The sequence below is a fragment of the Hippocampus guttulatus genome, chromosome 2 (genome assembly GCF_054856545.1).
Source record: "Hippocampus guttulatus isolate MCC_2025c chromosome 2, RoL_Hgut_1.0, whole genome shotgun sequence".
In the NCBI taxonomy this organism is placed as follows: Eukaryota; Metazoa; Chordata; class Actinopteri; order Syngnathiformes; family Syngnathidae; genus Hippocampus; species Hippocampus guttulatus.
Window position 1 is genome coordinate 19,465,001 of NC_141262.1, and position 27,513 is coordinate 19,492,513.

General features: G+C 43.3%; 2 protein-coding genes and 1 long non-coding RNA gene across 21 annotated transcripts in view; 1 reads left to right on the top strand and 2 right to left on the bottom strand.

Annotated features, from left to right (window-relative positions):
• LOC147208819 (uncharacterized) overlaps positions 1 to 3,250 on the bottom strand; it is a 26,710-nt gene extending 23,460 nt beyond the window's left edge. For all 3 annotated transcript variants that reach the window (XR_015097729.1, XR_015097726.1, XR_015097728.1), the window contains exon 1: positions 2,909 to 3,250. This is a non-coding gene — a long non-coding RNA (uncharacterized LOC147208819). The remainder of the gene's footprint in view (positions 1 to 2,908) is intronic.
• fhl1a (four and a half LIM domains 1a) overlaps positions 1 to 11,785 on the top strand; it is an 18,090-nt gene extending 6,305 nt beyond the window's left edge. Inside the window, exons 1-6 of one of the 2 annotated variants that reach the window (XM_086101075.1) lie at positions 1 to 45; positions 6,027 to 6,211; positions 7,492 to 7,669; positions 9,105 to 9,274; positions 9,439 to 9,625; positions 11,084 to 11,785. The exon at positions 1 to 45 is cut by the window's left edge and continues 99 nt beyond it. In XM_086101075.1, the coding sequence (XP_085957201.1) occupies positions 24 to 45; positions 6,027 to 6,211; positions 7,492 to 7,669; positions 9,105 to 9,274; positions 9,439 to 9,625; positions 11,084 to 11,232 (891 nt within the window). In that variant the 5' untranslated portion in view covers positions 1 to 23 and the 3' untranslated portion in view covers positions 11,233 to 11,785. The remainder of the gene's footprint in view (positions 46 to 6,026; positions 6,212 to 7,491; positions 7,670 to 9,104; positions 9,275 to 9,438; positions 9,626 to 11,083) is intronic. The other variant, XM_086101082.1, reaches the window with a different exon arrangement.
• Positions 11,786 to 11,788: 3 nt separating this feature from the next.
• The window catches only part of map7d3 (MAP7 domain containing 3), a 32,494-nt gene continuing 16,769 nt past the window's right edge, over positions 11,789 to 27,513 (bottom strand). For 7 of the 16 annotated variants that reach the window (XM_086100956.1, XM_086101031.1, XM_086101021.1 and 4 more), the window contains 10 exons: positions 23,590 to 23,705; positions 22,653 to 22,789; positions 21,556 to 21,773; positions 18,149 to 18,272; positions 17,748 to 18,033; positions 17,624 to 17,677; positions 17,481 to 17,547; positions 16,872 to 17,022; positions 16,128 to 16,399; positions 11,789 to 14,814 (listed from right to left, as the gene is read on the bottom strand). In XM_086100956.1, coding sequence (XP_085957082.1) covers positions 14,807 to 14,814; positions 16,128 to 16,399; positions 16,872 to 17,022; positions 17,481 to 17,547; positions 17,624 to 17,677; positions 17,748 to 18,033; positions 18,149 to 18,272; positions 21,556 to 21,773; positions 22,653 to 22,789; positions 23,590 to 23,705 — 1,433 coding nt within the window. In that variant the 3' untranslated portion in view covers positions 11,789 to 14,806. Of the gene's footprint in view, positions 14,815 to 16,127; positions 16,400 to 16,871; positions 17,023 to 17,480; positions 17,548 to 17,623; positions 17,678 to 17,747; positions 18,034 to 18,148; positions 18,273 to 21,555; positions 21,774 to 22,652; positions 22,790 to 23,589; positions 23,730 to 26,990; positions 27,117 to 27,513 lie in introns of all 16 variants that reach the window. The other 9 variants (XM_086100947.1, XM_086100928.1, XM_086100996.1 and 6 more) reach the window with 3 other exon arrangements.

A 27,513-nucleotide genomic window follows, 5' to 3' on the forward strand; every position in this document is an offset into this window, starting at 1 on the left:
GCTGTTCCTGAAGACAAGGCAAGATGGCTTTCTTCAAGCACTCAGGTATGACTACAAGTACAGAAGCAATTTAACGAAATGGTTGACGGTTGATGTTAAAGGTAGAACGGCTCCCATTTGGGATGGTGTAAAGTGCATAATTTGGCTGTAAACGTGACAACGTGGTGCTGAGAGACAAGCATTCACACCATGCTGATTGCATGCTTCACTCGCGATGCTGTTTTGCAGCCAGATTATTCAGTTACAGTTTAGTGTGCATGCTGAGAGACAAGCATTCAAGCAAGTGCTAATGTGTGTCAACAACAGTGACAGTATTGTGTGCAAATGCCGAGGCTAAAATGATCTTTGCTGTGAGCAATTAATCACCATAACTGCAATAGTCAATTCAATAGGTAATACAAGCATGAATTAGTGTGTATCTGTTGACTTTAGAGAGAAATGCACACACTTTGGCAATGTTTTTGAGAAGATAAAAGCCATTGATGATGATATGTCTGATGCAGGGTTCAAAATTTTGGTTTAACTTTAACCGGCTTCCGTTTTAGGGCTTCTAGTTTATTATTTTTTTCCTGGCAGTGTTTCATGACTGACAAGCACTGTTTTCTTGGATGAGCTGCAAGAAGTTTACTGCCATTCATGACTTAATGTCTTAATGTCTAAAATACAGTTAAAAAGAAGTGGACCTATAATTGAGCCCTGAGGGACACCATGATTCAGTTCAGATAGGGAAAATGAACATTCATAAAACTATAACAAAAAAACTCTGTTGCTATAATAGGATTGAACCCAGTTCAAAACAGTACCAGATAATACAGTCAATTCAGGTGAACGCTAAGACACAAGCATTCACGATAGTGATTCTAGGATATGATTATGTAATAGTGAGCAAATGCAGGTTGCAATGCTGAGATGTCAGCATTGAAAACCTTGTGTGAATGTTGAGAGACAAGCATGAACACCAACGACTATAATGAGCATAGACAGAGAATATTGAGCCCTGTTCATAACAGTTTTGTTGCTGCTGAGAGACATGCAATCAAATTTATGCTGAGACAAGCATTCGCACTGATGAGCATATGTTCCCCAGCATGTAAATATGCAATATGCTTCATAATGAGTGCGAATTCTGAGAGAGAAAAAAATTGCCATCAATGCTATATTGTGTCCATAATGTTAAAGTGTGAATGCGGAGAGAAAGCATTTACAGTATTGAGCATAGGATTTATTTATTTTGACAATATGACCAGTCACCAGATTACTTATGGTGAGAGAGAAGCGTTCGCATTAAGGCTACGTTATTTGGAAAATATTTTGTATAGTACATGCTGAGAGACGAGTCAAGGAATGATTCTTTCAAGAAGTCATATTCAGCATATGCCTTCTTGCTAGTATAGATGTGTGAATGGTGTGAGACATTAACACGTTGACATTTAGTAGCCACAAGTATGATTTCCGTTGAATGCTTGGACACAGGCATTTACATTTGCACTATATGATTTCTGCAGAGTGAGCATATGACTTTACAGTATAGGCTGACTGAAAAGCATTCCAACTATTTTCCTGTTTGCTTTGTACAAATGCTGACTTAGTGAGCATGAGTAGTCACCAAAAGGACTTTTAATACCTTTTGTTTTTCCTTGAGTGAGCATGAGCATTCAACGCTGAGAAATATGCTGTCAAAAGTTGATGTGAATGCTGAGAAACAAGCATTCACACACCTAAGCTATTTTGTATCCCAAAAAATGTATGTGATCACAGAAAGATGGGCATTACAGCACTAATAGGTCACGCTTTCTTTCTCGAGTCTTGAGCATGGTTTCACCATTCAGACTTTTTTAGCCAAGCAAGTTTGAAGTCCAAAAATTGACGACTTGAGTCTGACTTCAGTCACGTGACTCGAGTCAAGTTACCGTACATATTTGTGATCTTAAATCATGTGTGGTTGTTAAAACAGTGACAAACATGTTCCCGAGGAAGTGCGATTCGCTCGGACTGAGGGATGAGTGGATTGGTCAAAGGCCACGGTGACCTTTCAAAGAAATTTGGCCCAGGATGGACTCATCATTTTTCCCCAAATAAAAAAAGGGTCCAATAACGGCGGGGAAATGGTCACATCCCAAAAAAACGACTAAAATGTCAAGTCCCCCGCGGTGGAACATTCCGGCTCCATCGTAACTAACTGGGGAACACAGTGGGCAACATGTAATCGCTTAAATTTACAGCCGCTGTAGTCACCGGCAATCCATCTTCGCCCAGATGAGTTTGGATGAGAAGTGGAGTACACGCGAGACTGGTTGCCAGGCGATCGCAAGCCGTACATTGCGTTGGATCTAATAATGAAAGGCCCCGTGTTGATAAGGCAAACACACAAGTGAACACACACGCACAGACACGACCATACATGAACACTAACAAATGCGAACAGGCACACACATCATAATGAACCAATATGCAAACACAATCACAAACGCATAATGAAATGCACACACACTGTACTTGTACAGACATGAACAACCGCCCACCCACACACACACACAGAGCCTCAAACAGACATGCAAACCCTCACGTAAAAGAAGACACAATCACAAGAGCATTGACAAACAATAACACAAAACACACAGGCACACACCAACACTCACACAAAATAAAGCACAGACACAAGAACATTAACACACACAAACACCCACAAATACATACATAAATAAATAAATAAAACGCGAAACATACCCACCCGGAAATGCACACATGGAAACATAGAGGTAAACATAAACACGTAAAACTCGAAATAGAAATAGTGAGTGTGTAACCATACACGTTGGTAAACACATCACCCCACCACCACACACACACACACAGACACACACACACACACACACAAGACCCCACATTGCGCTGATCTGACTCATACCTCAAAGTGGTCTGACCCCGAGCGGCTCATCTTCTGGCAGTAATGTAACGGCATCGGTGGCAGTCAGCTGTCGGGAACAAAGATTAAAGGCCAAGTCCTGGATTTGTCCCCTGTGGAAGCACAATAACCAGAGGAGGCTTAGTGGGCCCAAAATAGAACTTGGACTTTAGAAAAGAGCCACTGTGATTTGTTGCGTGATGACGCTGATGACTGATTCAGGGCCCTGTGACTCCTTCCTCAAGTGACCCACTTGATCCCCTGGGCACAGCTGCGCATTGATAGCATTCACCCAACACTGACACACAAGCACACATGAACACACAAACACTGTACACAGACACACAAGTAGACACACACCTGACACACCCTACGGTGGTGTCCGACTGCGTTGTGTTGAAGGATACTGACGACGCATTGTGGGATTTCTTGGGTCGCGTTTCATAGACTCGATCGCAAAACCTGACGATAACAGCAAAAGCAATGTCCCCCCATCACTTATGGTGGTACAGCGTGCCCTTACACAAAGGATATGTATTAAAATACTTAAACTGGTTAATGAAAAAAAAATTACATTTTTTTTTCCAGCTCTAAAAATGCTCCCAATGAACATCCAGGAAAAAAAAGGGGGCGGTGGGGTGAGCACAATTTAAACGAGGCATGCCATCTTAATTATTGAAGTAGGGGAACACCTAAAAATGTTTGTTCCACCTTTTGATAAAAGATTAAGTAAAAGTATACGTCAGGTATTATTTCACATCTTTTGTGTAATTATAATGCAGTACAGCCTGCATTTCCAGGTTTTTTACTGGCCCCCGTTAATGCATAGATACATAAAAACGAACATTTACCCACAATAATAAAGACACACAAGCACACCCGAAAACATACACACACGCACGCAAACAAACACAGAAGCAAATGATAATACAGACACACAGTAACAGAAACAAACACCAATGTGCAGAGAATCAAACAAACACACCCTAACATAGAGATACACAAGTATAGACACAAATATGCAAACACACTAGACGTACAAACACAAACACACTCACACACACACACAACATTACTGCATGCAGACTAGGGATGTTCGATATCACTTTTTTTTTCAACAAACATTCACTCTTAGCATACTCACGAATATCAATTACTAATACTTCAAGTACTTATGATATATAAATCAATGTACAGTGCCAACTATTGCTGAGGAGGACTTACTTGATGGTTTTATTTTTTTCTCCCCCCCATCTTTTGTCTTGGTGGCGGGCAGCACGGTAGTCCACTGGTGAGCACGTCCGCCTCACAGTGCAGAGGTGCAGGGTTTGATTCCTGTGTGAGAGTTTGTATGTTCTCCCTGTGACTGTGTGGTTTTTCTCCGGGTAGTCCAGTTTCCTCCCATATTCCCAAAACATGCATGGCAGGTGAATGGAACACACTGCAACTGTGCCGAGGTCTGATTGTGAGCGAGAACGCTTGCTCGTCTACGTCTGCCCTGTGATTGGACTGGAAAGCAGTTCAGGGTGTACTCCGCCTACTGCCCAAAGACAGCTGCGATAGGCTCCAGCGCGCCCGCGACCCTCGTGAGGAAAAGCAGATTGGAAAATGGCTGGATGGATGGATGGATGTATGTCATGGTTGCCAAAATAAGCCCAGTGTCAACCCAATACTGATACCTGATATCGGTATTCACCCATCCCTAATATAGACACACAAGCACATCCAAACATGAACGCACAAAAAGATACGCAAACGTACACACACACACAGACACACACACACACACAGTCAGTCGAAGAGTTTGCTTGCAGTCATGGCTCCCAAATATTTGTGTCACCATGCTAACCAAGCCCAAATGTCACAACCCTTGACCCTTGGCGCAAAGCTCCAGCTGTAGCGGTATTAAACTAAATAAAGCACCAGCATCAATCACTTTTCCTCCGATAAGCCAGAGCAACCCAGGCTAAATCTTTTCCACACATCAGTCTGCATTCCCGCGATGGAAAGTACGAAAACCAAAGTGGATCGCCAATAACAATGCAGTCAACCCCGGGGGCATCTTTGCGCGCAGGCAGAGTTTGGAATGGAGCTGGATAAAAGACACTTTTGGTTTTGCCCTTTGAGATTGTCATCACTACGTCTCATGGGGCTTTTTTTGTGGATAGGAACGAAAGGGCAGCCACAGCAAATACATACCAGGCAGACTACAAACCAGAACAACTATTAGGGGATTAGGGGAAGCCAACCTGAGGCAAAGTGTACGGCACTCGATAACCCAAGCACATTATTCGCGGGTCAAATGCATTAGCTCTGTGAGTTTACATTAGCTCAACAATTAGCATGGCTTTCCGTCTTCTCATCACTTGGTGAGGACGATACTCGTCATAAGTGTATCTTATTAACACTGAACTTATTAGTTTGACTGCTATTTTGCTAGTCAAAGATGTTCCAGACAGACTTCTGTGAAAAGTGGACTCAATCACCCAGACACTTCATTCTGTTGTTAGACGTACCAACTGTAACAATCTCATGTTAGCTTAGCAATTAGCATGGTTTCTTCCTTCGTCAGAAGTGTATCTTATTCGCCACCATGGAGACAAATCATTCCCGATTTAGGAGCAACTCCGCAACGTGTCTAGCCAGACAAAGCTCATTGCTAGCTAGGTGTTGCAGTGCAAGTAGCACCGAGCATGTCTCGACCTACAACTGTAGATTATGTGAGTGACACGTGCATTCAGTCCAGAGGGGCTTACTGGGACGTATCAGGGGTGCATTCTCTTCAATATGCTTTGATGGGGCGCAACATTTTATTTTTGCCTCTCAAACTGCAATGCGAAACCAATTGTTTCGAGCTTTACCAAGCATCCGTACCGTTTTTCTTTTTTTAAACTGGGCATATATGTCAGCCCCCCCCCCCCGGGGTATACCCATGCTTTCTGTAGGTGTACAGGAATATATACTTCACCTCCACGCCAATCAGCAAACTTGTCACCGAATACATACAAGAAATCCCAGGACCTTCAGCAAAGTGGCATATGCCTCAACAGCAGCCACCCAGATACACGTCCCTCAGTGCGAGCCGACACAAAGAAGTGACGTTGCGCTGTTGTTTTTCTAGCTGGCCCCAGAAGCTACATGACCTCCACCATGACGGACCGCTTTGACTGCTTCTATTGTCGAGACAACCTGCACGGCAAGAAGTTTGTCAAGAAGGACGACAAGCATGTGTGCACCAAGTGCTTTGACAAGATCTGCGCCAACACCTGCGCCGAGTGCAGGCGACCCATCGGAGCAGACTCCAAGGTCAGAGAGGAAAACACATGCATGCACGTGCGCACACACAAAGAAAAAACATTCTTTTAGGTGTCAGTGAGAGTTTTTTTTTTTGGTGTGCGAGAGGTTTATCAATTGATGTGAATGCTTTTTGTTGTGAGATTATCATGAGTGAGTTTTTTTTGTGTAAGTGTTTAATGAGTGAATGTAACAGTTTTTTTTTCAGGAGAGTTTTTTGGGTGTGAGTGAAAGTATTTTAGGATGTTTTATGTGAGTGTTTTTTATGCTTGAGTGTTCTAGGTAGAATTTTTCATGTGGGCTGAAGTTTTGATGCGAGTGGAGATTTTTAGTGTTAGGGACAAGTATGACAGTTTTTGGGTGTAATGTGAGTTTTTAGGGGTGCTGAAAATGTGAGTGGAAGTATTTTGTGTGCTCGATGTGAGATTTTTTGTTCACTTTTTTTGGTAGTTTTTTTTCAGGTTTGCGCACGTTAGCATAAGTTAAACAGAAAGAGTGAGAGAGCAAGAGATCGAGGGCAAAAGAGAGCGAGGAGTGTGAGAGAGTTTCTTATGTGTGAGAGTTTTTGTCAAATAGGTGAGTTTTGGTGAAAGTGAGATTTTTTTTGTCAGTGCAAAGTTTGAGTTCAGAGTTATGGGGTGAATATGATACTTTTTGGTACATGCCAGAGTTTTTATGTGAGAGTTTTTGGATGAGTGAGAGTTTAAGGTGAGAGTGAGAGTTTTGGGGGGGCAAGAATGAGAGGTTTTAGGTGTTATTCAGGGTCATTTTGTGAGTGCGAGAGATTTTTGGTAAGTGTGAGGTTTTTTTTTTGGTAAGACATTTTTATGTGAGTTCTTTCCTTCAAGATTTTTCAGTCAGTGTGAGAGGTTTATTGTGCACGAGAATTTGATGTGTTTGTTAGATTTTTTTTTTAAATTTAAGACTTTGCATGTGAGAAAGAGTTTTTGACATTTGAGAGTTCTTGGTGTGATAATTTTTGTAGTAGGTGTCAGACTTCTTGTGTGCAAAGGTTTTTGGGATGTGAGTGAAAGTACTTTTGGTGAATGTGAAATTTTTGTGGTGGGAGTAAGTGTTGACTTTTGTTGAGTTTTTTTTTGTTGTTGTTGTTGTTGTTGAGTATGAGAGGTTCAAGAGAGTCAGTGGTAAAAGCAAAAAGTTTAAGAAAAATCAATACACCAGTCAAGGAGCGATGTCTGAAAATGTACTTAGCGCACAACTGGCTCCGCCATAGCATAATGCAACATCGGCTGGAGTGGTCTGAACCGACACCTCCGTTCCCACCCATTCAGGAGCTGCACCACAAGAATCGCCACTGGCACGAGGACTGCTTCCGTTGCGCCAAGTGCTACGCGCCGCTGGCCAGTGAGCCCTTCTGCCCCCGCGACGACGGCAAGATCATGTGCGGCAAGTGCAGCTCCCGCGCGGACGGCAACCGCTGCCAGGGATGCTACAAGGTGGTGATGCCAGGTGAGACACACCAACACATTCGCCCTTGTTTACAATTTGACTCCTTTCAAGTCTCGTCTGAAGTTAACATGAAAGATTTGGTAAATGAAAAATCTTTTAGTGAGAGACGGGGCATTAGCAAAACTTAAGCACATTTAATCTCAATTGATGTCATAAGCGAATGAACTAACGCCATTTCATGTTTTTAAAAAATGTGATTGATTGTCACCAACATGTATGTGTATATGCATATCCATTTCATGTTCCGAAAATATTATAAAACGATCGCCCCAATTAGGCTTTGTATCGATCTGTCGTGGTGAAAAATGAGCTCTCATTTACTGGTCGATCTCTTCTACACCTATGGTCACGAGCTGTGGGTCATGACCGAAAGAAGGAGATCCTGGGTCATTCTTTTTTCGGCCACTTGTATCCACTGAAAGAAGGATACAAGTGGCCGAAATCAGTTTCCTCTGCAGGGTGTCCGGGCTCTCCCTTAGAAATAAAGTGAGAAGCTCGGTCATCCGGGAGGGGCTCAGAGTCGAGCCGCTTCTCCTCCACGTTGAGAGGAGCCAAATGAGGTGGCTCGGGCATCTGATTAGGACGCCCATGGACGCCTACCTGGGGAGGTTTTCTGGGCATGTGGGACTCGCTGGAGAGACTATGTATCCCAGCTGGCCTGGGAACGCTTAGGGATCCCACGGGAAGAGCTGGAAGAAGTGGCTGGGGAGAGGGAAGTCTGAGCTTCCCTGCTAAATCGGTTGCCCATGTAACTCGACCTTAGATAAGCGGTAGACAATGGATGGAAAAATTTCGTTCTAATATTTTCAGAGAATGATTTGGGTATGCATTTACATGTGCACAGAAATTTTGGTGAGGATCGATCACGGTTTTCGGATGGAGAGCTTTTCATAAACCTGTTTCGGAGGCTAGCTGCATTTGCCAGCTACTGCCGCTATACGTGTCTATTTTTTTCCTCTTTCTCCAAAGCACATATGAAACCTGAGATGGTTAGGAGTGCTATCTAAATGACGACAATACTTGACAGCGCCATACGGCATTTTCATAGCAAAATAGACCAGTAGACAAGTGCAAAATGAATAATGACGTGTTACAGCACATGCTGTCACAGTGATTAATTAGGTGAACAGCTCAAAAAGCCAAAGTGTCAACATTTTGCTACTTAATCAGCTTCAACCTTTTTTTTCAGGGAATCAGATGCTATTGATACTTGGACTATTGATGATTTGTTGCTTTACTGTTGTATATGTTAGTTGCTCCATGTACAGCACTTTGTGTGCAGCGATGGCTGTTTGAAAGTGCTCTATAAATACAGTTGAGTTGAGTTGAAAAGTTAAAATACAACTGTACCACTAGAGGGAGCCCGTGTCACCGGTTTGAAGGAAAGGCCGTTTTTTGGACACTTGAAGTGAAACGTAGTGTGCTCGTGTGGCAGGCGCCAAGAACGTGGAGTACAAGAAAAAGCTCTGGCACGAGGAGTGCTTCACCTGCTTCGAGTGCAACCAGCCAATCCGCACGCAGAGCTTCGTGGCCAAGGGCGACAATATCTACTGCAACGCCTGCCATGAAAAGAAGTTTGCCAAGAACTGCTTCCACTGCAAGGAGGTACAGCCAACATTTCCTGGTGGGGTTAAGGAAAAAAGCTGTGTCAAAAACAAGGCCTGTGGGCTAAACGTGGCCCATCACATCATTTTATGTGGTCTGCAAGAGGCTAAAATAACTTATTGATTTAAAATAATTACATCCAACGTCCCGCGCTTCCTCCTCAGCCCATCGCCTCCGGCGGGATCACCTACCAGGAGAACCCCTGGCACAAAGAGTGTTTCGTGTGCGTCACCTGCCGCAAGCCACTGGGCGGCACTCGCTTCACCAACCACGAGAACACCCTCTACTGCGTGGACTGCTACCGCACCGATGTGGCCAAGATGTGCCATGGCTGCAAGAACCCCATCACAGGTCAGACCATGAAATGAGGACGCTAGATTAGTGGTGGGAAAATTATGGTCATATTTAATCCATTCGCATAAGCGTTTATATTCTGGGGACCAAGTCAAATGTCCGTAAACAAAAACAAACATAGCTTACTTACCCGGTGTGGTGTTTTGGATAATAGCGGGTTCCCAAGACAGAAAGAAGTGCTTTCCAAATCAAGTCTTTCTCACCGCAACGCCGTTCCACCATGCTCTCGCCTCGGCCACACTTGTAAACATCAGAGATGATCGGTGATTGCCATGACTGTTTTCTCCTACTTTGTTTTACAACAGTTGAGAGATGCAGCACCTTAGGCTATTTCTCTGAGCTGTTTCTGTGCTCGTATGTATACCGCTGCCCCTTAATTTTGATTATTTTTTTGGAAAAAAAAATGCACGCCATTCTTGTCTTAATTTTATTGACAAGAGTAAAACGGGTTGATTATTTGTCTACATCAGCAAGCCCGACCCATGTCCCCGTCATCCAATAATGACTTAAATATCAGATTTCTGATTCATTATAATCAATTATTGACTTAATTGGCAAAAAACCGTAAATGAAGTATGGCAAAAGCTCAAATGTTCCAATCTGCAGCAGGTCAGGCTCTTGGGAAAGACCAAGGATATTATAGCTAATGAAAATTAACAAGGGGGGAGGGGAAAAAAACTGAAACTATATTTTATGTACAGTTATAATGATAATGTCCTTTGTTTTTGTCAAGTAATATTATACATGAGCTTTCGGAGTTTCACATTTCAGGTGCATTTATTTTGGTATTGCTTTAAGTCCATACAAAGGAAGGTCAAACTGCAGTTTTGAGAATTGTTTGCTTTATTTCACAATTAGTGGTCCTTTTTGTTTTATCCTGCACTCACAAACACCTCAATATGAAAAAACTAAAACTAATAAAAAAGATCACCCCCCCCCCCTCTCTAAAAGCTAATGAAAACGACCTGAATTAAAAAACGCCATGTACTCTTGGCTTATCTCTTTCATCTTGTCTCCTTTGCCTCCAACATGTATGTCCCTGCATTATATAATCACATTTGGTTTGAATGGATCACAATCTAATTACAAATTGACTAAAGTATGGCAAAAGTTCAAAGAGTCAGCAGCAAGTTCTGCTCCTGGCAAAGACTGAAGATTCGCTTCCACCGTTTTCTCTTTTACCTCATCTCCTTTGCCTCCATGTCCGTGTCCGGGGGTGACGTCGCCACAACCGGCGTTGAGCTGGCCACAAATGTTTGGCCTTCCTCAATGTGTGCTCCGGCAAACAATTGCATCCTGTCTAAAAAAACAGATGCACCGACCTACCAACTGTCTGATAGGACCACAGCAGAATGTTCATTGATCCCAAAAACTGTCAATGTCCCTGACTGCACAACTCAAATCAATAATTGCAAAGATTTTTCAACATTGTCTGACGTCTACGCATGTCCACAGGGTTCGCCCGTGGCACCAAAGTGCTGAACTACGAGGAGTTCTCCTGGCACGAGAATTGCTTCACCTGCAAGAAGTGCAGCCTGTCCTTGGCCAACAAGCGCTTTGTCCGCACCGGGGACAACATGTACTGCGTCAGATGTGCGATGTGAGATGGCTTTCAAAGTGGCCACGCCCTGAAAGAAATGGTATCTGACTCCCTCTGCAATGGATGAATAACATCATTAGGGGGAAAAAATAATAATAAGTGCAATCAGAGGGTACAAAATGTCAGATGTAATTTCAGTTTGTTTGACGTTAGAAGAATGCACAATTATTTTTAGTCAATTCAATGATGGAATAATTCAGAAAATCTTCGGTGGCTACAGTCAGCGTAAAACAAACCAAAAAAAAACAATTTGGTTGAAAAAGGTTTTGTGTGTGTATATCTTCTATCTACATAGTAACATGCAAACAGCATTTCATATGAGGATACGTGCTGCTTTCAATAGGGGGAATACAGTTCACTGTTATCCATCCCTGCTTAACTAGCATACCAGTTTTGATGAATAGGCACTTTTTTGGAATGTGGTTCTTCTTGGGTGGTTTTTTTTCTGTTTTTTTGCGCTTAAAGCGAAAATATAAGCAGGGCATGTATTCAAGACTTTTGCAGTGAAGTTGGAAAATAAAATGGATAAGAATGAATAAAGACGGTTGCAATCTCAAGTCTAGCTTTGAGAGACTTTATTAACAGTTTATATCATCTCAGAACACGAATATATTTACAGTACAAATGTTACTTGGGGACAGGCTTATAAGTTTTTGGTTTTTTTTTTAATTCACAAAGATCTTGATTGTCAGAGGCCGAGGTAAGGAGACAATTTTTTTTTCAATTGTGAGTTAACAGCAACATTAAAAACTCTAAACCTCCATCTAAGGCACAGTGCTATCTTGTAACTAAACGGTATGTTTGGAAAGCCATGTCCTTGATCGATTTACTAGTACAGTCTTTGTCCCCACTAGTGTGACAACTCTGGCATACGAGCAGGCCAACTACAAGTTCCAAGGGAGGCAAAACCGTGCTACTCATACTTCTGACATCATAAACGTCTAGTTAACATCTGGTGACTCGCTAGTCGTACGACTATTCCAAAGTTGTCCCACTAGTCTGCAGGAATGTTCTTCACAACAGTGGAAGAAAAAAAAAACATTAGTAAGATAGGTCCGTATACAAAGCTAATAAACCCTTTGTCATTACTCCAGTAGTGAGACAATTCAGTAATTCAACTAACGTAATATTTTTCCCCCCACTACGAGTGTCAATTTCAGCCTACTAGTATGTGATTCAACCTTATTAGTAAACTATTGTGCTGCATGAGTACCACAACTTGGCATGTGTCAAACACGAGGAGCCTCCTTATCCAGCATATGGAATAAATGTGGTAGAAGCGCACAGTTGTCAACAAATTTTCCCTCACGAGTAACATACTTTGTCCTAATAATATGCCAATGTCCCAATGAGTGAGGATAAAGAGTGTGAGCCATTCATTAGGTTACGAGCATGACTAACTAGTTAGGCTGAGTAGCGGTACTAGTGCGGCACACTAGGGTTTGTTTGTTTTTTTACAGTAGCAAGGTATAATTGTATACAGTACTAGTAGGGCAAAAGTGACGCTAGTAGTGGAGGAAAAACAACTTTTAAGATGTTCATTCGACTAGTATGCGGCATTGTCTGACGAGTGAGGACAAAGACAGTACTAGTGCTTGAAGGGGGATGTCAAGGATACGGAAATGGTTAAAGGGCTTCACATGTACAATCTGATCAAGCGGAAAGCGGTAGCAGCCTCCCTCCAGCAGGCGGCACTAAATAGCCGTGGTTCGAGCAGAGCGACTGTCCTAAAAGTGTCACCACGTTCAAAGTGCCGACTGCAGAACGGGTGGAGAACGCTGCAATGGACAAAGGCTCTTCTTAAAGCAGTCTCAGGTCCTTACGTTGGTTTAGCGAGAGGGTGTGAGCGCCGACAGACAAGGCAAAAAAATGGAGGCCCCCCACCCTCCGCATTCGACAAATTTACGATTTTAACTGCGGAAACAAAATTACGGCCAAAGGGTCAAAATTGTCATCCACTTTCAAAGTCGTTACTCGGGCCTCATCAGGGCTTCATTGGCCTAACACTGATTTCATATACAAACACATAAATATATGCTCAACTGTATTTTCATATATAAAGAGCCACATGTCACATTAAATAAAAGAAACAGCAGAAATGTTTTTTTCCAACTTACGAATGTAGCAGCTAGCATGTGCAGAGTACAAGATGATGGAACGGGTTGGTGATGTGACTTAATTAAAATATAGGGATTCTCCTGCATATTTTAATTTTTTTTCCTAAATGGAACAGACTTCCGTAAACTAAAACCCATCTTGTTAGTAAACAGTAGCTCCATATACAAATGTACAAAAATTCAACAAAACCAACTGAGCCCTGAATAGCAATAAACAGTTCTAAGTTGTGATAGAAATGTACACATTCTTTCTATGCTGTCTGGTGGCCAAAAACAGACTGCAACACAGGGTGTCTCAAGCCACGACAACATAACATGTCGAAAGCCGTTTGAGCATTATTTCATATTCTTGACAGCCATCTTAAGATTCATGTACTAGTACATTGTTTCTCCTCGCTAGTGAGACAATCAGCACAGTAGTAAAAATGACTGTCTGACTAGTGACGTTTTTTCCCCTCCACTACCCCTGACACTTCTTGCCTGCTACTTTGCAATTAAAATTTACTCGTTAACGACTTTGCCACAGCCAACTGGTAGGCATATATCTCATGCTCGTCGCTGTCTTACCAAGGAAATCAAATACATGTGCCAATAGCGTGCAAGCGTTACAAAGTGCAGTGTCGCTTCACTGGGAACAAAGTTGTCCCACCAATATGCCAAAGTTGTCCTACAAGTGAGGACAAAGAGCGCACTACTAGTACAGATATCAAGGCTATCGGATAACGCGGACGAGCGAGCACTACTCTTTCTACTAGTACGTTGAATTGTCTTCAGTATTCAGGACAATGTACATACTAGTACATAAATCGTAACCTATTTGATAAAGAGGCTACTAGGGCAAATGAACCTTCAGTTGGATAGTAAGGGGATTGAATAAATGGCAAACCGCTTTCCATACTTCACACATGGCAATGTCATCCCCTCACCCAAACTATTTTTGGGGGGGGGGGGGGGGGGGAGAATGGGTAAGGCCATAATTGTCAGATGCTGCCAAAATGACAGTCAGTCAAGTAAATTTAGAAGAGCCACCTGCCAAATTCCCAGAGAGATACGAAAACAAACACGCCTTTAACGTTGGTGCACAACGAAAACGCTCTCATACAAGAGGAATACATCGAAACAACCAATGACAAATAAGCCAAAATGAATGAATAAATTACAATAGTGGACCTCTAGCAAAGACAAAAAAAAAACACTTTAAAAACATCTGAGACACAACATATAAAACAAAAGGAAGAAGACCTGACGCAAGAAGAAGGAACGTGAAATTTCCCTGAAGCTTTCATTCATCTTGTAGATGAGACACATAAGCACTTGGGGCGAGGTCTTTACATTTCACCTTGGCCTCTTCCTTCTGGATTTAATGGGAAAGAGCGGTTTGGAAACTTTTCAACTGAGCTCAGGAGGTTGAGGAGTGCAACAGGGAGAGGCTTTCCGGTGCCGGCTGGGGTGTGTGCAACATCATATCTCTGCAAATAGACGAGAAGACTGTTGAAAAGCTTATTGAGTGGACAATTCATCATAACGTCACGTCAAGTTCCGCAGCCGAAAAGATGCCCAATAACAAAACTCATAAACAAATCCCTTAGGTGTCATTTGACCAAGGCGGAGAAATTGAGAAAAGGAACTGAACGATGACTTTTGCCTTCTACACAGTTTGCTCCTTCCAAACTGTGTAGAAGGCAAAAGTCACTCGCGACCCTAATTTACATTGCAAAAGTTAAATGGAGTGAAAAATAGAGTAGATGTGGTGGAAATTCACACATTGAGGGATTGCCTAACCAATTCAGGAAATAGAAATATTGTAGAACCTATTCCAAAAAGTCTAACCCTAACCCTAAAATAAAAAAGTATGACGACTAACACGTTTCCCACAGAACATGTTAATTCAATTCAGTTTCCAAACGCCCCCAAAAATAGAATGACTACACTTACATGCAGAAAAAATTACTGATGAAAAGACCTAAATGAAGATGAAACATCACTTTTACCTTCATTGAAGATGGCGAGAGCGGGGCGAGGTTATTACTTGGTCGTTTTTTGACCCTTTGTTCGCTTTTGAACAGTCACACTCATTACATAGTATAAGTATGAAAAAATTTTTTTTAACGCTTTCTGAGAAATGCACAGTGTGGCGCTGACTCGTATATGTGGAGGAGCCATACCCCACAGCAACATTTCACAAAGCATGAATTCAGCAGACAAAATACGGACTTGGAAAAAATAAAAAAAGAGAGGGCATGTCCGAATAGTAAACAAAAGACAGTAAGCACAAAAAATGTCTGATACCCCCTTGATGCAACACATGACAACACGTTCCCAGGTCCGACAAGAAAACAGTCAAAAAAGTATGTTGGAAAAGCACGTAGGCTGCTTTGTGTAGGCCCTCGATTCTAGAGTGGCGGAGTCACACGGGCAGACTGCTGGTTTCGGTATGGGCCATTTTTAGCTGCTCAAAAATCGACTTAGAACTTGAGCATACAAAAAACGAGGTTCACCGTCAGTGGAACCTTCACCGTAGTCATAGTTCATTTAGCTTAAAAAACAAGTATCATGTGAAAATGAGCCTAGCCTCGCACTGAGTGGTTCATTTGCTGACTGATGTTTGACTTACGATCTGTCAGGTAATGGTAGAAATGTCGAAGAAAGCCATGATGGCTTCATCCTGAATTTTCTGCTTGCTCAGATTACTGACACGTTGTGCTCTTTAGATGATGAATTGGAAAATGCGCTACTCATCTGAGTAAGGCACTTTCAACCTCAACAGGAATACTCTACTCACCCGAAAGGGTCTCGATTGCTTGACTGGAGGAATGCAGGGAGTTGACCGGGCTTCCTTTGGTCCCGTCCGGCCCGTCGCAGTTAATCAGCACCGGGTTACAGTCCTCGGCCTCGATGAGGCCGTGAGTCTTGGAGTGGACATTGCGGTCCATGAGCTCCTCGAAGCTCCACTGGTTGGACTTGCTGCCCAGGCTCGACACCAGCTCCACCTTGGCCGGGTCCTGCTCATTCAGGAACTCCGAGCCCTCCACCAGACGGCTCTTTTGAACTGGACTGGAAAGAGGAAGGCCAGTTTGATTATCTGCCAATGTGTGACTCCCAACCATATTTCACACTGAGTAGGTTGTGAGTAAATTGATCAAGGCTTTTTGATGCTGCGCTCATGGTTTAAACTGATTAAAAGAAAATAGCTAGACAAATCCAGCACGTAGACAACTAACAATGTTGTCTTATGTGATATAATCATGGGTTATAGGAGCTCATAAAGGGTACTTCTATTCCATTAGATAAATCCACTGCCTGTGTAGCTTATGTGAACACGAATGCTCTAATCATCGTATATTTAATAGTTAAGAGACTTAAAAAGGCTTTGTAGGGAAATAGATCGAACTGCTAGTTCTGGCCACGATGGGATGTGTCAAATATCAACACTAATGTGATTCAGTCGACAGCAAACGGAATAAATACTTTTCTTTTTGTGTTCAAATGAAGCATGTATGGGCGAATGTTTCAAGGCCGTCTTTACCTGAGTGCTTGAGTCTCGTCCGGGGCGTTGTTGTTCTCCTTGTCGTCCGTTTCTTCTCTCCTATTCAGGCAGCCCAGGGGTTCTTCTCTTTGTGGGACTCCATCGCCACAGTTGTGCATCTCCATGGCAACATCCCCCATCTGACTTTCACCTTTGAAGGAGATCAGTTATATAGTCAAAACAGATGTTGACCCATTTTATTTAATTGATTGAACATTTATATTGAACATCCGGTACAAAAAATATTTCCCTTTCCTGACACAGATTTTTGATGGTAGTCTGGTATGTTGAACACACGACAACACCATCAAAACCTCATCCCAACAAATTAATCAATGGTGGAGGGGCATCATAGTTTGGAGTGCTTTACTAATTCTGGGCCTGGACACATTTCACAGAAGAGCTTAAGAGCATCTGCCTGCCAAGTGAATTGATGTGCATCAGCTTGTTGTTTTAGGCCTTGAAATAGTAGCCCTGTCTGACAAGTGACGATATCTTTCCATTTTAAAAAAAATTATATTTTAAGAGTGAATTAGAGTGTCCCAGATACTTGATAAATTTTGGGGGGGGGGGGAGAAACACTACAGAGTGGTAGTAACGAGAACATACTCCTTGCATCAAAGCTCAACATGTCCATTCCATCTTCATTGTCTTCCTGCTCCTTGTCTTCATCTCTCTGCATAGGAGTGGCAACACTTGTAAATCACACTATTTTATGAACATCACCGATAGAAATATCATTAATTTCTCACCTTAAAGTCATTTCCATCTCCTTTCCTAGTTCTCTTCATTATTTCTTCAATTCTCTGGAACCGCAGATAGTTGTTCGTATATGTTTGATTTCCTACCACATTGTTGATAGCGTGCAATAATTACCTTCTTCCTTTCCATACGCTCTTGTTGGTTCTGCTGCATGATGCGGTCACGCTCCTGGCGGACCCTCTCGGCCTCCTCCAGGGCCTTGGCCTCGGCCTCCTCCCGCTCCTTCTGCAGCTCCGCCTGCTTGAGAGCCTCCTCAGCCTCCAGTTTCTCCCGCTCTTCCTCCGCTCTTTGGGCCTCCTCCGCTTCCTTCACTTTTCTCTCCTCCGCCAGCTTCTTTTCCTCCTCTTGGCGCTTCAGCAGAGCCTCCTGCGCCAGACGCTGCTCCTCCTCTTTCCTGACCCTGAAAGACCAAACGAAAGGGCTTTAACCTTCACTCTCATCGTCGTACTTGAGATGGAGGAAGACAACATCTTCGTTGATGATGCCCCTCGTGAAAGAAAATTAAAGATGCTCACTTCTCCTCTTCCTCACGCTGTATCCTGAGTTGCTCATCTTTCTCCTTCTGCTCACGCATCTGTCTGCGGTGCTCTGCCAAGAGCTTGGCTGCCTCAGCAGCAGAATTGGTTCCGGTCTTAGCATCTGACATGAAGGAAAGACAAACACAAGTTATCTGATTGCTGCGTTAACGTGATGGTGATAGTACAGTGTTGCCCAACTTTCACAGCAAGTGGATACTCTGGTTAATTCCATCATCTCGTGTAAGAGCGTTTCATTGTTCTGCCTGTCACTATTCACCACTGGCATAGGAAAATGAGCAAAGATAAATCATTTTTGGAACAATGAAGTGAAATTGGATTATTTCACAATGCACACAAGATGGTTGCTCATGGATACTAGGGCTGGATGATGTATTCAATTTAGTCAATAAATCTATTTTTCACTCGATTCGTGGCTTCCGTCGTCTTCTAACACGCATTGTTGACACTGATAACACGCATTGTTTTGTCAGTCATTTAAAATTGGCTCAGGTTTACAGCATAAGACAATTAGCAACAAGCTGTCCACTGCAATGTTTAACTCATTCAATCCCAGCCATTTTCACTGGAGCAACCCCCTCAATCCCGGCGTTTTACTGGATTTTGACTGATCTTGCAAGGCCCACAGAATATTTGGTTCTACTGCTATATAAACATGGAGCCTACCAAAATAAAGTTTGGACTCTCTTCTTTCAGCAGAAGAAAAAAATGGTTTCTATCTTTTTCCATTCTCCAGCAATTGGCATTACAAAATGGCTAAGTTTCATGAAAATGGTGATTCCTGGGCCAAAAAAAAAACGGAGAAAAAGAGCTTTTTGTAAAAGCATGCATTTCAAGCACGTGAGGCACGACTGCCACCTTCTGGTCGCTTTTTTACATGATTTACAATGCAAACGGTTTATTCTCATTCACAGATTGCATCAGACACTCCTCTCTGACGCAAAAAAAAAAGACTTAGACGCACAAGGACGTCCTTGGTAGGCTGGGCCTAATTTAAAAAGACACAAGTATGTCTTGTGGAATGAAAGAGTTAAAAATGGTTGAAAACAAGTGCTCGCACAAATTATCTCAAATTTCAAAGACTTATAAAAACTAATCATGTTAAATGATAAATTTTCAGTTCCTTTAACATTTCAACTTTTTACTTTGCGATAAAAAAGGCATTATGTGTTATAGAATATGCTTGAACACAGTCAGACAAGCGTGTACAATGTGCATACTCGAGATAATTCAAGCTTTCTTATTACTCCTCAGATGATTTTTTGCCCCTCCACATGCTCTTCGGGTTAAGATCAGAGGATGTCATTAATATTTGTCAGATGCGGTCTTGGGAAACCCTTTGAGATTGTGTTGTGATTAAGGGCTGCATAAATAAATTGGACGTGACTAATTCCATAACATTCCAACTGGAAAACAGATTTGGACCGGGCATAAAATTTGAGAGAGGAAGAAAAACTGAGACAGTTGAGTTGAGAAAAAAGAAAAATGTGTTGAGTCACAGGTGATGTGAAGATTGAGCATGTGTAGTTTCATGAAACCTATCAAATGACTGAGCAAATTTTGAGAAATAAAGCTCTCATTTTTCGGCATGTGGCCAATTTAATTTAGTTAGTCAAGAATACGTAGGTACTTATATATTGAGATATTTCATATGATGACCGTGTATATTGCAGAACACAACTCTGTCCAGTAGATGGGAGCATCAACAATTCTAATGAAGCTAAGGAAGTGGCAACAGTTGGGATTTGCGAGAGCTGCTCCATTGAGATTTACTGCCACATCGCTGTATACCAGACACAAACAAAAGTATAAACCAGAGGGAAAACAGGCCAAGGAGAGGTGGAGAAAAAATATATACCGGTATATATATATATCTCAGGCCAGCAATCAGCGACAGTAATGGCCCTTCCCGCCATTCGAAGCCATCGCTGCCCCCAACAAGCTGGCTTCATGCCCAACCGGTCCACTATAGATCACATCTCCGCAGTTAGACTCATTGTTGAGAAGGTCAGAGAGTTTCGGAAGGACCAACATCTCTTTATAGCCTTCATAGATCTCAAAGCTGCCTTTGATACAGTTGACCACCTCTCCCTTTGGAACATTCTGAAATACCTTTGAGTGCCACCCAAAATAACCACATTGTTCCAGCGACTACAACAACTCAAGAGAGCTGTGTTCGTGTGAATGGGAAGGACTCAGAGTGGTTCCCCATTAACAGCGGGGTCAGACAGGGCTGCGTGGCCGCTCCTGACCTATTTAACTGTGTCATTGACCACCTTATGATCCGAGTCCGGGAGCAAGTCTCAGGCGTGTCGTTCGGCAACTTCCACCTGACCGACCTTGAATACGCTGATGACACCACCCTGTTCAGCAACTCCCTCCAACACCTCAGCAGTGCTCTCTCCATATACCAAACAGAAGCAGCAAAGCTGGGCCTCCCAGTAAACTGGCAGAAAACCAAACGGTGACGGACCCCCCTCCTCCCCCCTGTTCTTTGGCACAGACGAAGTGCAATTTGTCAATTCCATCATCTACTTGGGCTCCACTATTACTAGCAGCGGCGATCTCAAGCCAGAGATTGACCGCAGACGCGCCCTCGCGGCCGCGGCAATGCAGTCACTGTGGCGGCCCGGCCCCTCTGGCGCCACCACTCAGTGTCCCAAAAGACCAAGATGCGCATATATAACTCAGCAGTTCTTCCCATCCTCCTGTATGGTGCAGAATCCTGGCCTTTAAACAAGACCCTGGCCAAGAGGATCGACGGCTTTGACAGCAGGTCACTCAGAACGATCTTGAACATCAGCTGGCACCTCCATGTTTCCAACTCAGACCTCCGAAAACGTACTCTTCAGCCCCCTGCATCCCGACTGGCCGCTCAGAGGCGCATCCGTTGGCTTGGACATCTCCTCCGATTACCCCCGGAACACCCAACTCGTGCCATCTTCTCATTTGATCCAGCGACAGCCGGCTGGAAAAGGCCCCGCGGCAGACCCCACACCAGATGGCTTGATGTCATCAGAGAGGATCTCAAACACCAGGGGTGTTAGAGGATGCAGTGGACCTGGCCCATGACCGTGGTCATTGGCGGGCCCTGGTGAAGCTGATCGGCTCTAAGCACTGCGACGACCCAGCCGAATGAGACTAGGCCTCCGCGTCGCAAGAGCATTTATTATTATTATTATTATTAGCAATCAGCGACAAAGCTAGTGTGTTGAATACAAAGAAAAATGATGACATGGTTTGATGTTTCTGTTTTTGTGGCATCACAATTTAAAGAAGTCTTTGAAAGGAACTATTCAGTCCAGAATTATAAAACATTGTTGAATCAACTAAAATAAAAACACACATAACGGCATTAACTGTGAGCGCCACGCCGAGATGCTCACCATCTTTCTCTTTGGATTTGCTAGAGTCGGACGAGTGTGGCAAGCCAGCCTGCATGGGGAACAGCATGTCCTTGGAGCGGGAGTCCCTCTTGCGCAGGGTAGGGGGCCCTGGCGGGGTGAGAGCCGGTTTTTGGATCGGAGGGGGTTTGGCTGACGTCGGCTGAGGCGATGGGGGATGTTTCATTGCAGGTGAGGGTGGGCGCCCCTTTGAATTTTGCCTGTCAGAACAAAACATGTTCATTAAACTCCATGTTAGGTAAAAAGAAATGTCCTAAATTTTTAAGAACACTGCCAAACTTGGATTAAAAAATAAATAAAATAAAATAAAAAGCAATTGCCAAGTACTGTACACAAAATGAGGCTTCAAAAGCATCAACAGCGAAGCTCTTCTTTCCACTCTCAAATGCTGTAGGGTGTTCCCTGAACACTGAAGCCATAACACGCTCAACTGTCAATTGAATCCTGTGACGTGAAAGATGAAAGCTTCTTTGTCTAAGCGTCTTTCTTAGGCCTACGCATAACTACATGTTTGAACCTTAATAATACATACACACTTAACACCTCTAATGGCTCGATGACATCCCACTGAGTCGTCATGGGGCTTTTCCACACTGCAACAATGAGGCACTCTAATAAAGCAGCCGTGCCAGTGCAAGATCCCTACCACAAACTGACTGTCAAAAAAAAAATTTTTTTTTTTTGCCCTGTCGCTTTTTTGCCTTCTTACCACACAGTCACGGTCAACAACGAGCCACTCTAAAAAGACCCTGTGAGGAGGTTCACACTATGGCTGTCAAGTTAGACTCCCCCATCACCATCCTTGCCTGTCTGCGTGATATTCACGCCAATGGACTCTTGTCTAACGAGGGTCTTTTCAGACACCATGTCAAAAAAACTGAAATGGTGAAAAAAAAGTTGTTCAACACAACTAAGTACGACATCATTCTCAGTTTTGCATATTTTGACCAATTATCTTCAAACATCATGAATGTATTTGGATAGAAATATTTCATGTCCCAGGGTCTTTAATAATAAAAAGCTGCATTTACTTTCTCCGATAAGGTGAGGTGAAGCACAACATTTGCTTGACTTCTTACTTTGATGCTGCTGGGGATGGAGTCCTCTTTGGAGATGGTTTTGGGGCAGGGGATGGCGAACGGTTGCGTCCCATGGGGATGGATGGAGAGGGCGGACGTTGCCGCCCAGACAAGGTCAACGTTTTTTCCTGCTTGTTCTGTTTTTTTTCCCCCCCCAAATAACAGACAGCACAGAAATGGAAAATTAATTTATGGCAACCAGAATTACATCAGCTCACATTTCCCACACAGCCACATACAGTGCATACTCGAACTCAAGAATGGTGTCATTTGATGCCATTCAGAAAGGTGAATTACATTTGTCACAATAGGGGTTGATGACTAGACTGTTGTCATCATAAAACATGTTTACGAGCTTTGGATAGGTTGAAAACAGGGACAGGTATTAGTTTCTGAGTGTAAAAAGAAGCCACTCAAAACACAATGATGACCTGCAAACCTTCTAAAAACCATCCCTTACGACATAGGCTGACACAAAGAAACTTGAAAATAATACACAAAGGCATCATTCAAGGAGCTTTGCACAGTGCTAACCACAAGGTTACCAATCAGTGCAGGGAAGCACAGAGACAAAGAGATGGAAAGTCCAACGGCCCCAGGCTCAGGGCGCTGCCTGATTTGCATGACCCGATCTGTCCATAATCAGGCCACAAGTTTGTCTCATGCCATGTCAACGAGTCCTTTCACAGCCAGTGTGTCGACTGAAAGGCTGTGTCGGAGTGCGAGCAACAGCGAGTGACAACAATGACAGGCGTCGCAATAGATAACTTTGTGCCGAGGAGGGCACCGGCGGGAATTCAACTTCCTTGTCATTTGCATCCAGCTGAATGACTTTGACTGGCAAATGTTATACCTACTTCCTTTTGGATACAATTGACCGATTATTGATGGTCAAGTGAATGAGCTTTTGTTTAGCTTTTAAAAGAGAGGCTCTCACCAGCGAGGGGTCGAGGGCTCCGTCTGCTGACACGGAGGTGGTCATGCCGTTCTTCTGCCGGTCGATGCTGCGACTGCGCAACGGCCCGCGAGGCGGGTGGAGCGGGGTGGCGGAGGCTGAGCGAGGACACAGGTGACACTCTGGTAAAGGACACAGTCATCGGCAGCGGGGAGGGGTGACAAGCAGGCCGGGTTGGGCAGCGAAGCAGCAAAGTACCAAAAAGGTGTAAAAAAAAAAAAAAGGGGGGGGGGGTACAAGATAAATTAGATACAAGGAGTAAGAAGTGACAAGGAGGAAGGGGTGACAGGTGATGATTGAAACGTAGGAAAATTATTTTTTAAGGGGGTGAAAATAAATCGAGTTTGTTAGGCGTGGCACTGAAGCAGGCAACAGTTTCGATCTGTGGTCACAAGGACCTCAAAAACCAAGCAAACTCAAAATCTGGGTGTCAGTTCAAGAATAACAACTAGAGCAGAAAACAAACACATCACATTTCTAATATGAGTATATTGACATGTAATAAATAAACAAGAAAGCAGTTTGTGAGTGTCGCAAACAGTTAATATGTGTTAAACTAACACGTCCTGTACTGTGATAGTGGTACCTTCAGGAAAAAGGTTACGGTACATTCATTCAATGACTGCGCGTAACTCAAAACTCTGATAACATCACGAAACAGAATGTCGAGAAAACCAGTTTGTGTATTATGAATAATTCATTGCCGTTGCTTCTGGTGTGTGCAACTTGGTCACTGTGGGTTGTACAATTCAGTCGGAGGGACAGAGAAGAGCTTCGCAAATGCTGGAAGTGACTTAGTAAGCTGAAGTAAAATAAGTCACATTTTGGAAACGGTAATCAATATGTCAAATTACATTGTCTTGCAGCATGTTTTTATGCACTGTTTGTGTTTGAATGGCCAATGCTTAAAAAAGGTTATAACAAAGACACCAATATTATTTGTTAGCAGTATTTCTTGGCATTAAGAGTGGATTTTTTGGTATCAGGCAGTTATATGGTTGTTTTAAATAAACAATGCAAATTACGTTTTTGACGGTTAGTTGAGCTCACTGCCACTAAAGCGCATTTATCTCAAATTCTTGCTTGTAGGTCAAAACGAAAACAGCCACAATGGCTCGTAGCTTGAAAAACTCAAATCGGGTCACCCGTATTTTGCGGCACCGCTGTATTTGGTACATTTAAAAATGTGAAGACCACCATTATATTTATTGTTTTACGAGAGCTATTGTGAGAATCAATTTGAATATTTAATTAGACAGACTACTTAGTGTGACGTCTCGCACTGCTATAGCACTAATCTGCTTCTATTAAACCTAAGTGGAAGGAAACAAGACTAATGTCATTGCTAACACCTGCGTCAGTCCCACTGGTGACCATTTGACCAAGTCGAAACGACACAGCACCGTACTTCAAATACCTCACAAGACAAGGCGAGAAAGAGCAAGCTCTATTAATCTTTGATGTCGATGCTGCGCAGGACGGCAATCTGACTTGAAAAGCGCTCGTTTCCACAAAAGGGGACATCTTGTTGTCAGCTATCGACTTGCTGTGTCAGGGATTAGTCATGATAATCCGGTGACCTTGAGGGCTCTCGTTGCAAAAGATCAGTCGCAAGTGTCTTCTGTGATTCTGCATCTACAAAGTATGATGAGCATGCAATGCATGTGCACTGTGCTGCTGCAGATGGGTCATGTTTTCACTGGAGCCACACTTAGCGCACGATCCATAACTGCTAATGGGTGTCTAATGGCTGGTCAATAAACGCCACACCCAAAACCGACACAGCTTGAATTTGTTGCAGAGATTCCAGTAGCTTTCCAGAACAAACCACTATTATGATGCACATCTACCTGTGTATTACACACAATGAGTGAATTACTTTCCGGTATTAATGACGTGACAAGCTGTATTTACATGACCACAGAGAAGCGTATATCTTGCGATTTAAATGACGTGAGCACCATTTACTACAACAGTCAAAACGGCACCTGGCGCCGGCAGGTCTCTGATCTTGGTGCCAGAACACCAGTAGCAGCACAACGGTTTCATTCTGACACAACGAGAACAAGTAAGCGGCTTAAAAGAAAATCTCCCAGCATGGACCCAGAAGCTCCTCAGATGCCGAGAAATGCGACTGGTCGGGTGAGGCCTGATCGGCTCAAGCCAAGGCACACTGCAACTGTGGCCGATTGTATCACTTCGGCAGTGCATGTGAGCTGGACGCGTGATGGTCCATATTTACATGGAGCTATTTTCTATCACATGAGTCCGCTTTGCTGCCAATATATATGGCTCAGCTGAGCGGTGACTTTATCTTGGCAATTACTGTATGTGAAAACTTGACTGCTGGGGCATCAAAATGGGTCTTATTGCAATGTGGCTCCATTTATAAATCCTGTAACCTGATAATATGATAAGCTGTCCACTGTAATAACCACTGTCCCTGAAAGGCTGAAAAAAACACATCCAGATTTTCAAAATTTCTGATTTTCAATGTTGTGGCAACATAATGCCGCACAGCTCCCGCAGAGTGAGGCAAGTTTCGCAAAGCCTCTCAGACAATCGTGCGTTCAAGAGTTAACAGATTCGTTCTCAAGCTATTATCAACACATTAAATCAGTCAGTTAGCCGCTTAAAATTAACAGAACACATGGAGACAATAGATATTGAGTTGTAAAAAAAAAAAAAAAGGGGGGGGAAAGGGAAATTGACCATATTTGGACATACAATGTTTCCACCCAAAAGCAGGACAGCAAAATATAGACCATGGAGTAAACACTCAGGCTATGGCACAGCAAGATGGGACTACTATTTCAAGCCATCCAGTCGTGGCCTTTGATTTTATAATACAGGTGACACCGACAAATGGACTGGTTCGTAAGCTGCCAGGCCTGGTTCAAGCCCTACTCTGTATTCACTTGGCACATTTAGATCCCCCTTTAACTAAAAACTATAGCTCATGGTACCTGATTTTACCAGTGGAAACGCATCAATCACAAGCAGGGCCATGTTGGGCCAAGGTCAGAGGGTCGTTGGTTTACTCCAGTACTTACAAAGTTACGTGGTACAAGAAGAAGCACATGGTGCGCGTTTTCATAACCGCACTTACCTTTTTTATCCCCATGTAATATTTTATATAAATGGACTAGGCATGTTTTTCATATAAATGTTGCTGTAATTATGAACTTCCAAATGAGTAAGCAGGGGCTGAAGATCGAATACAGCGCGTTACGACGGGTGTACAAACTTTGGGTGCTCCACAAGGCCTGTGGAAAGTCAGGGTCGCCATAGGCATTGTACCGAACCGTGGAAAGGGGGCACAAGGGAGAGGGGCAAGAAACCTTCCTCTTTTAGCTCGGCTATGTGAAAAGAGGGGGGTTTACCTGGAGCATCTGTTCCTTCAGGGGAAAGGGCGGCAGCACTCTTGCTCCGAGCAAGCGAGGCCTGGGTGGGAGTGAGCAGGCGACTAATGACCCCGCCATCCACAGTGCAAGTCGGTTGCTTGCGGGCTACGTGGCGAGCCCACCAAAAAAATGAAACCCCCGCCAAAAAACAAAACAAAAAAAGGACAGGAAGGGGGTGGGGGTTCAAGAAGAGCAGCAGAGATTGACAAAAAAGAAAGGGTAAAGCGGGGGTGGGGAAGTGTCAGTTAGATAAGTCACCATGTGATTTAACCATCAGGAGAGAATCCACAACATGCAGCAAAAGGTTATCTCAATAGTCTCACAGGGTCTTTCACTTCTGGTCGTCAATGAAATCATTTCATGAGAACAACAAGGCAGTGATGCCATGTAAGAGTACTGAGACCGACCACTGATTATGCTGATGGGAAAGAAAAAAAACATTGGATCATTAGTCACCTGCAAACGAATATTATTTGGGCAAGAAAGACGGGGAGTGTATCAC